Source organism: Barbus barbus (assembly GCF_936440315.1).
Source record: "Barbus barbus genome assembly, chromosome: 26".
Classification (NCBI taxonomy): Eukaryota; Metazoa; Chordata; class Actinopteri; order Cypriniformes; family Cyprinidae; genus Barbus; species Barbus barbus.
The window spans coordinates 11,881,245-11,891,921 of record NC_136754.1 but is presented as its reverse complement, the minus strand read 5'-3'; the positions used below and the strand labels follow the sequence as shown (position 1 = coordinate 11,891,921).

Here is a 10,677-nt window from a genome sequence, read left to right as displayed (position 1 = left end):
TACATATATATATATATATATATATATATATATATACATATATATATATATATATATATATATATATATATATATATATATATATATATATATATATATATATATATATATATTGAGCTTAATACATTTCTTTTCCAACTACAATAAAGCAGGAATACGGCAGCGATTGTAGGTCCAGCGAATGTCCAGCGCTCTCTCCACCCTCAATACCACGACTGAGGTGCCCTTGAGCAAGGCACTGAACCCCCAACTGCTCCCCGGGCGCTGCAGCATAAAATGGCTGCCCACTGCTCCGGGTGTATGTTCACTGCTGTGTGTGTGCACGTTGGATGGGTTAAATGCAGAGCACGAATTCCGAGTATGGGTCACCATACTTGGCTGAATGTCACTTCACTTCACTAAAAACCTGTGAGCACAGGATTTTTAAGCAAAATTTTATATTAGCTGAAATATCACAAAGAATTTCTATGGGCAATTGTTGCATGCTGAACTTGACCTAATAGTCCTGCATAGCTTGTAAAATATTAATTATATTAATAATAAATATTTCATAACAGGTAATACAATATGTAGCCTACGTTTCGTTTTAACATGTCGTGTTTTATTGATAGCAAAAAAATAAGCATTAATTTGTTGGTTTTAGTATTCAGTACATCAGATAGTAATAATAAATGAAATAATCTAATAAATGTGGTTTTGCATTGCTGCTCTGTATCACTGGCCCGCAGTGAAAACTGCTTTGTTATTTTCTATTAATTCAATGTCTTTCCTCAGTGACGTTACTGGATTTTTATTACTTACTTGACATCATTTCCCCTCTACGACACTGGCTTTTAAAGTCTCATTTCCATGAGTTTACCAGTAAATTAAGTTGGCTGTTTAGTTTGACGTTTTTTTTAAGAAGATTCGCAATGTGGTCCCAAAGCGTGTGACGAAGGACGGGTGTAAAATCCTATTGGTGTATTGAAATGCCAGTCATTTTTTACAGTGCTCTGATTGGTTCAAACGAAGCACCGCCTACTTAAATAATCCGATAACTTCCGCTGACGATTTTTGAATGCAGAGCGGTTAATGTTGGTTTACGACTCAGAAGGGCAAGGCAGAGGAAAAGTACTAGTCTCAATTTTGAGTTAGAAACGTTCGCAAAAAAACCTGCAATTAACAGACTATAATTTGAGATGGATCCTGCGTTGTCGAAGCTTCTTCTCGGGCTGGCTGTCAATATAAGCCGTAGTGATGGTAAGATGCTTGTTTGCTAGCTGCTAATCTTTTACAGACACGAACTACATCATGAAATCAGTTTATGTTAAAAATCGAATTATCGCAAATTAATTTTAATACGTATCAATACAACATAAAGTAGTGATTGCTGGCATTGCAAAGTTTCTAACGTTTGAAAAAGAAAACCACTCAAAGAGAAAATCATATAATAGTGTGTATCTAAATTTAAAATATGTAAATAATGCAAAAAAACAACCTGTCATTTCTCCTTGTGATCTCTTGTCTAGTTAATGACTGAAACATACACAACCTAGTTGGCAGGGATCGTTTTAAAAGGATAATTTACCAAATAAATAAAATATTCAAGCTCAAGAGTTTTTATTGTAGATCAAGAGTTTTTATTGTAATTTACTCTTAATGTCCTAACAAAGCTTTTTTTGAAAAACAAAAGATGTTGGGCTGAATGACATCCTCAGTTTATTGTAAGGAAAACAGAGACGCAATAAAAGTGAATAACGCTTGCTTTGCACCACTGAAGAAGTCAGTCATGAATTATCTCAAAGTTCAACTGAGAGAATGTTGTTTGTTTATGCCACTCTTTCCCGTCAATGCAGGAAGAATACACAGTGCCACTGTGAAAACGGCCAATGTCACTAAATCTACAGTGAATGTGGAATGGACTGAGAAGGGCATCACTAAAGGAAAAGAGGTTGGTAATTGCACTTGTAGCAGCCAAAGCGTCGTGCTTAACTAGATTAATAAACTGATTCTCCTCTAGGTTGACATGGATGAGCTTAAGCAACTCAATTCTGACCTTATGCAACACCTTCAACCAAGTCGCCAAGAGGAGCCTGAGTCTACCCCTGGCCCTTTATCTGCACCGGTGTCAAAACCAGCAAAAGTGAGTGCTGTATTTCTCTTCTAAAATTCTTATTTGTTCAAAATGCACACAGTTTTTTAGTTTGATTCAAGTATTGACTATCCACACTGTCCTTTCGCAAAGGATTAAATTGGATCCATTTGTTCAGATAGTGTTGTCAATATCTGGTATGTGCATGTCAGTTACCATGGTAATGCTATAGGCGCTTCAGCACAATGTCTAGACACCTCCTTCTTCAAAAACTGAGAGAAGCTGTCACTGTGGAAAACGAGAAAGACCAGTGGTGCTGAATGAAATAGGCGTATGAGAAAACATAAGTAGTACTTTATTCCAAGCACATTGATGCACTATATCTGAATTCACTGACTCGTTCATTATCAAAAATCCAATGTCATTGTGTCATAGCATAGCGCTGCATAGTCATTCATAAAGTTTTTTTGTTTGTTTCAGAACATCAGAGCATCAGAGCTTCCTTTAAGGTCATCAAGAATACCTGCTTCTTCAGAACGTAAGTTATATTTGTTGTACCAATTCATAGTTGGTCTCTTTACCTGCACCAGTATAAACTTATGGTGTGTCTCCCATTTGAAGCTGCTCCTCTGGATTCGTCTGAAGAGTCAGGTTTGCATGAAGTGCATGCTTTCTTCATGTTCTCCAATCACAGATATTATGGTTGAATTATAACACTTAATCAGGGTGTCTTGTGTTCCCACTTCTGTCCACATGATCTTTTCTGCAAATTATCTGCTTATAGAAATCAAAAATAGTCTTTAAATGACTGTTTCTGTCAGTCCAGAGAGGTCTCATATGGCAGAGATAGTCATTAGTTCTAGCAGCGATCAAAGCACTGTGGATAATGGTTTCTCACTTTTGGTTTTATGTAGCAATAATTGTTCTTTTCATCCATTTAGAAGTTACTTTCTTTACTGTTTCTGCACATTGTCAGATACTATAAGGGTGAGGAGATCATTCTAATGTCCAATTATGTTGCTGATTGAAATAGTCATGACAAACATTTTTGGAGATTCTTGTACTGTCCATAGGATCGCCTTTGGATTTATTGGCAATGTTGACCATGGAAAGCTCTTTATTCTACTCCGTTTTGTATAATAATATATGAATGATGCATTTTATATAGCGCATTTATTGTGTATTGCCGTACACCCAAAGCGCTTTACAATCATGTGGGGGGGTCTCTCTTCAACCACCACCAGTGTGCAGCATCCACTTGGATGATGCGACGGCAGCCACAGCACAACGGCGCCAGTGCGCTCACCACACACCAGCTACAGGTGGAGAGGAGAGAGTGATAGAGCCAATCAAGTGGATGGGGATTACTAGGAGGCCATGATTGATAAGGGCCAGTGGAGGGAATGTGTCCAGGACACTGGGGTTACACCCCTACTCTTTACGAGAAGTGCCATGGGATTTTTAGTGACCACAGAGAGTCAGGACCTTGGTTTAACGTCTCATCCGAAAGACGGATTTTGACAATGATTATGAATTATAAACTATAATTCATATATTGTATAATTTATATTTATAAACCACACCGTATTGCAGAGAGTTCACATAACATAATTTTGTCTCCTTTCAGCTTCTAGGAGGATGACCACACGTCAGACTTGCTTGTTCCGACAGCCTGCCCCTCCTCCTGTGGTATCAGCAATGGCTGCAGAGGAAGTTCTCTCTCACGATCTTCCCTCATCTACGATCCCTAAACCTTCAGGTCTGTCTGAACATCAGCATGATATTAAGATATGCATGTATCAAGTTGTTTTGCGTTGGAATGAACCGATATTGATTGGTAACTTGTTTGAGGTGAATGGACTTTCAGCTTGGAGACAGCAGAAAATCATTGTCAAAATCTTGCGTATTTCATTAAGTTGCTATCTGGATTGGTAGGCTACCAGAGGAGACTTGTTTCGAAGCCAGCTTCTCCTCTGCTACCAACCGCTGAGGCTATTTGTGAGAGTGAGGCTTCCAAATGTGCCCCCATGGGTCCACCAAGTATGTACTGTTTTGGTTTTGTCATGCATGCTTTCACATTATTGATATGGTGGTTAGTAACATTTACAACACTTGACTTAACTTTAACTTTTAGGCCATCGCATGTCTCAGGTCTCAGAAACAAACAAGATGGCAAACAAACGGTTGTCGCTAGCAAAAAATCCTGAAGCACAGAAGAGAGGAAAGGTACCTTTAATTATTGTTGTACAGTTACTGGACCATTTAGGTACGTTTATACAACAACGATTGTATTAAAATCTGAAATGTTTTTCCTTAGCATTTTAAAAAATCTTTTGTTTGCTTTTTTTATTTATTTATTTTTTTTTTTTACTGTTATCGCAGACTGACAGTTTTTATTTATTTATTTATTTTTTTTAAGCTTTTTGACATTTACAGGGTTAGTTGACACATCCGAGCTAATGAAACAGTATTGTTTAAAAACCTGTTTTCAGATGTTTGCTTTTTCAAGCTTCCAAAATTTTGTGTAAATGAACAGCTAAAACGCATAGAGTTTTCTGTATTTAGTTGAAAACGTTATTGCCTCGTTATTGAGTTTTTTTTAAATAATTATTTACTTTTATTCTGTTTGGGCGCATTTGTTCTTCTAGTCTTGAAGTCTATGAAATTTGCTAAAATGTATTCACTTTTCTCCATCCAATTCTATTTTTGTTCCTAGTTTGGAGATGCAAGTCGACCTAATAAGCAGTTTTACCAGATGATTGAGGAATACAGAGAGACCCTGGAGAAAGTACCCATGTCCTTGTCTGATCCTGTGAGTTAATGAGCATAATATTAATATCGTTATACATGAATTTCATATTTTAACTCAAGTTCTATCCTTTAGGTCAAACCTCACAGAATATGTGTTTGTGTTCGGAAACGTCCACAGAATAAAAAAGGTAGGTTTCTGATTTGATCTCTCTTAATGGAATTGAATTGTTTCTTACGCATCTCTCATTTATTTGTGTTTAGAGTTGGCAAAGAAAGAGATTGATGTGGTCACAATCCCTGGTAATGGAGCCCTGCTGTTGCATGAGCCCAAGCAGAAAGTGGATCTGACCAAGTACCTGGAGAATCAGACCTTCCATTTTGATTACTCGTTCGATGAAGACTCAACTAATGACTTGGTTTACAGGTAGCTGCATATCTAGAGTTTCTGTTTGGTGTTTATTATCATTTATAATGTTGATTACCATGCATGAACATGGCAAGTGTTGTTTATTCAAGGATCAGTTCACTATCTAATCTTTTGTTTCAAAGCGTTTTTTTTTTTTTTTTTTGCAGAAGCTGAAACAATGCTTTGTTATTTGCATGGAATAGAAACTGATGATGGAATTTACATTTTTGGATGATCTTTACTTAAATAATGGAATATTATTTTGTTCTAAACATGCCAGTTTATTCTGTATTAATGTTTAATAGAGAAAATATTCAAATGGTTATGAATTTAACTTTTAGGTTCACCGCTAAACCTCTGGTTAAGACCATTTTCGAAGGTGGTATGGCGACGTGCTTTGCATATGGCCAAACTGGCAGTGGAAAGACCCATGTAAGTTCTTTTGTTTGTGCTTCCAAAACAAAATTCCATACACTTGTTATATGTTGTTCATCTGAGGCATTATTTACAGACTATGGGTGGAGACTTTTCTGGAAAGAGCCAAAACAGTTCTAAAGGGATTTACGCCCTGGCAGGTGATTGTAACTGTCCCATGTACTTAACATAGTGGCCTGTTACGTATATCTGTGTTCACTTATGCATTAATCTCTCTGCATACCTCACAGCACAGGATGTATTTACCCTCCTAAGGCAAAAGCGATATGCTGATATGGACCTTTGCCCGTATGTCACCTTTTTTGAGATCTACAATGGCAAGGTTTGTATTACGTGTTTCCAAAACAATTCTGTGATGTCTTGTCAAACAGATGGTGGGGTTTTTGCTTTTCTGTCATTTAAGTGCAAATAAACCTCAAATTTCCAAATGCTTAGTGTACTCTGTATGCTCAATTAAACAAGTGTGGTATTGGTATCTGGTTTTATGCTGATTTGACTTTTGATTGTGGTTGAAAGCTTAAAGTACTTGTTCGGGCACGGTGGTGAACTGTTTTTGTGCTGCAGGTGTTTGACTTGCTGAATAAGAAGGCAAAGCTGCGTGTTTTGGAGGATGAGAAGCAGCAGGTCAATGTTGTTGGCCTGCAGGAGGTGCCTGTGTCATCTGTTGATGATGTAATCAAGATGATTGAGAGGGGAAGTGCATGCAGGTAGATGTTCATTTTATTTTTAAGTGAACCCTTTAAATGTCATTTGTCTTTTAGAATTATGTATATGCTTTTATAGTGTTTTGTAATATTTAGATTATATATATATATATATATATATATATATATATAAGCTTTAATTTTGTGCTTTTGTCATGATTTCTCTGACTTTATTTTTTTTACCTTTTTTTTTTTTTAATTCTTTTTGCCATTTCCATTAGTTGACAAGGCTACATTTCTTCTAAGTTTATCTAATATTTATTTTAGCCTTAGTTTACTTACCAAAAACATTTTAAATAGTTTGAATTAACAATAACAACTGTATCTCACCTTATAACAGAACGTCTGGCCAAACGTTTGCCAATGCCAGCTCATCGCGTTCACATGCGGTTTTACAAGTAATTCTAAGGCGGCGGAATTTCCTCCATGGGAAGTTCTCTCTAGTGGACCTTGCTGGGAATGAGCGTGGCACTGATGTCAGCAGTAACGATCGGCACACCATAGTGGAGACCGCAGAGATCAACCGCAGCCTGCTGGCTTTGAAGGTGCTTTGTCTAATGTCTACTGCACCAAATAGGTCATCTCTGTATTGCTGTTTCTTTTAAATTCACATTATTTTTTCCAAATTTGATCAAAGGTAACTGGTGTTTGTTTGTTTTTTTTCAAACACTGAGGTGGTCATTAATACAGTTAATGATTATAGCTTTTGTTCGCTGCTCAATTATATTGAAATAAATCAGTCTGTACCCTTTTTATAAACACACAAGTACTTGGCAGTTTTAAAGCAATGGGTTGTTCATGTCTTACCTGACTCCTCAGGAATGTATCCGGTCTCTGGGTCAGAACAGCGAGCACATCCCGTTCAGGATGAGTAAACTCACCCAGGTGCTTCGGGATTCCTTCATTGGAGAGAACTCTAGGACCTGTATGGTAAGAGTGAGCTAGAGTGATTAATTTTCACCTGTGTGTTTTAGTAACCCTTTTTTTAGGGCTTGAATTGAATACTATTATTTATTGTAAAATTAATCTCTTTTATGCATTTTGCCTGTTTCAGATTGCAATGATCTCTCCGGGTATGAGCTCTTGTGAATACACTCTGAATACACTACGTTATGCAAACAGGTGCTTTTTTATCTTCCTCGATTTGAACTAATGTTGCTTTGATTGATTGACTGAGAAGGCCCTCTGGTGGTGCGATTTATGTATTGCAATCATTTGTGGGTGTTTTCTGACAGGGTAAAAGAACTGAATGGTGTGTCTATGGGAGCTTCAGTGGAGAATGGTACAAAACTAGAGCTTTCTGAGGAAGGAAACTCCTCAGAGGAGGTGAGTGAATCAGGCTGTGCATATTAAATTTAAGTGGCAGGACTTTCTTCTATAACACTAAGGCCTGGAATCACAGACAGAGCTTAGCCTTAGACTAAACCAGGGTTAGGATATACAAGTAATTTTTATTAACATGCCTTAGAAAAAAACATTACTGGTGTGCATCTTGAGACAAAACAAAGGCACTGTTATGTTTTAAGATCAGTCAGTGCAAGTTTCTTTCAGTTAAAATGGCTCGGAATTAGATTTTAGTCTGGGACTAACCACTATAAGTGTTTAAATACAACTTTTATTTGAATTCCAATTACTGAATTAGACAATTTTTTTTTTTTTTTTTTTTTTATTAAATTAATTATGAATGTATAGCAATTTATTATAATAGTTTCTATTGTGGGTTTTTAAATTAATCAATTTAAATAATTGTATGTACATTTTCTTATTTAGAGAAATGTGGTACAACCGCTAAAATGTACGTATTTTTCAGGAGTCTGTTCTTCCAGCGTTTGAGGCTATATCCCAAGTGTCTGAGATGGAGGAGAAGTTTTATGAAGAACTAAAGGTTTGTAGCTTTCTGTCGGTCCTGAGGTTTGTGTAAACACACCTGCTCTGAGTGGGTGGCTTTGTTTTAAAGCTCACTATCACTCAAAAAGTTACAAAACTCCCTGTAGCAATCAAGTCACAAAACGTCTTTTGCTATTTGTTTACCCCTGAATGCATTTCTTCAGACAAGCCTTTTTTTTTTTTTTTTTTTTTTTTTTACTGCTCAGAGACCTTGGTTGAGTCATAGGATAAGTGGGTTTTGTTCATCTCTTTTTCTCATTCCTTTTCCAGGGATGCAGTGAAGTTGCAGGATCTATGGAATATCCCTCATTTGATATCATAGCAAATTTACCAGAAATTGACACATTCATGAGGAAACTGCAAGGTATTTCACCGTAATCCAAATAGACGCACACATTACCATTCAAAAGTTTGGGGTCAGTAAGAGGTTTTTTTAAATGGTTTATGAAAGTTTATTATTAATGGTTTGTGTAACTATTGCAATTCAAAATACTCTATTTTTAATAAATTTTAGAATGTAATTTATTCCTGTGATGGTGTAGCTGAACGTTTAGCAGCCATTACTCCAGTCTGCAGTGTTACATGAACCTTCAGAAATCATTCTAATATGCTCATTTTAGTGTTCAGGAAATATTTCTTATCAGTGTTGAAAACAGTTAAGCTGCTTAATGCTTTTGGGTAGACTGTGATCATTTTTGTTTTCAAAAGAACAGCCTTTATATGAAATGGATGTCTTTTGTAACATTAGAAATGTTGTTACTGTCACTTATGATCGATTTAATGAATCCTTTCTGAATAGTATTCATTTCTTAAAAAAAAGTGTAGTCTAGACTTTTGAAAAGAAAATGTACATTTTATTTGGGAAAAATTAATTACCTCTGAAGGTTCCCAGAGCATCTTGCACCTACTCACAGAATTATGTAACATTTACCTCAATATTACTACTCCCTCTCCTCGTACACCTCTGTTTATATAACTTGGTTGAGTTTCACTACATGTTGAAGTGACACAAATTGTGTGGTTTGAGAGGGTGTTGAGAAAAAGCCTGCCATTTCCTGCTGAGCATTGAAATTGTTTTTCTTCTCCTTGTTGTAGAGTCTTACCAGGCTTTGAGATCAGCTATTGAAGCAGAACAGAGGGTCAGGATGTCACCAAACTAATCTAAGATGAGATTCAGCTGCGAAAAACTGGAAAGAAACCTCTTACAAAAGCTAATACAATTTCAATTTGTTCTTTTAATAATCTTATCTGCTATCTGGCTAGAGATATATCAAGTGTTTAAGTTTTTTTTTTTTTGTGTATGTTTTAATTGTTTTTGTGTACTGAATAAAGGTTCCCTTATCTTGAATCTTTTGTAAATCACATTTTGAATGCTGCGTCCTGGTTCTTCAAGGCCGTCTTCATGAATCATCAGCTGTTTGTGCTGCATTTAGATTCTTACTCCTTTCACGTCTCCGCCTTGGAACTGCTTCTTTTTTTTTTCATTCTGATGACGCCAAAATGAGAGGCGGTTTGAGCACTCCCATCACCCCCCAGCCTTGACATCCAAACCGCCACTATATACAAGCCACAACCAGTGTATACACTTGCCCTGCAAGCACAAGCTGACACATGACAAATCAAAGGCCTAATAAACAGCTCACACTGAACAGTTTACCTCAAAGGATGAAAATAAACAAAATCGGCCTGTGGGTGGGTGGCCCCATATCTCCGTGTGAGGCCTAAAAGCTGAACTGCTTCCTCTGAGCTCTTTGGGTGGCATTTCCCACCCCCCTCCAGCTATTTACCCCCTACTCTGTAAATGCAAATAGCTGTGCTACATATATTGCACTAAACTTGGGAATATGTATCTTGTTCTAGCACTACATTTTATGTACAGATACAACTGTATTCATTTTACAAAACTCCTTAACTTTTCATTCGTGAAATCTAATTTTCATTGTAAAGTTGCTGTCCAGTGCCGTTTTGGTTATGTTCATGTGTTAAACATGTTTCAATGTAAAATATTTGTTCGGAATGTGTATTTTAACATGTCAATCTTGTGGTGAACCGATTAACATTTTCTGTTAAATAAACGTTTTGTTCAGACCTTTTTAGTCTGATTTAAAATTATCCTCACTCGCACATTTGGTCCAAGGGACTTGGAGGTTCACCTCAGACGAACCTTAATTAACTTCTTGAGACCTCGAGTGTTGATTCTAATTGAATCCTTCAGTGGTTTTAAGAGACTGAAATCATTTTGATCCAGTGTTGCATTGTGGTTTTGTTATCTTCTTGGGATGTAACTACCCAGCTTAGTATCCGAAAGAACACTTGGAATAGAATAGGACTAAAAAGGACTGCTGGCTTGTTACAGACATGGTTTCTTCAGTTCAGCTATCCACCATGCATTTGAAAGAAGATGAGAGAGCTGAAGGAGCTTT

The 10,677-nt window shown here is 36.7% G+C and overlaps 1 protein-coding gene across 1 annotated transcript; it reads left to right on the top strand.

Annotated features, from left to right (window-relative positions):
- The first annotated feature begins 1,017 nt into the window (after positions 1–1,017).
- On the top strand, positions 1,018–10,342 carry LOC306845974 (kinesin-like protein KIF2C). Its single transcript, XM_079379004.1, has 21 exons — positions 1,018–1,239; positions 1,836–1,930; positions 2,000–2,122; positions 2,552–2,609; positions 3,699–3,830; positions 4,007–4,111; positions 4,206–4,297; positions 4,788–4,883; positions 4,956–5,010; positions 5,084–5,246; positions 5,570–5,660; positions 5,740–5,803; positions 5,894–5,985; positions 6,228–6,370; positions 6,708–6,912; positions 7,187–7,297; positions 7,422–7,489; positions 7,603–7,693; positions 8,178–8,252; positions 8,525–8,618; positions 9,350–10,342. Exons 1-21 carry the CDS (start codon positions 1,179–1,181, stop codon positions 9,412–9,414), a joined length of 2,079 nt encoding a protein of 692 aa, XP_079235130.1. The 5' UTR covers positions 1,018–1,178; the 3' UTR covers positions 9,415–10,342.
- Positions 10,343–10,677: the final 335 nt, after the last annotated feature.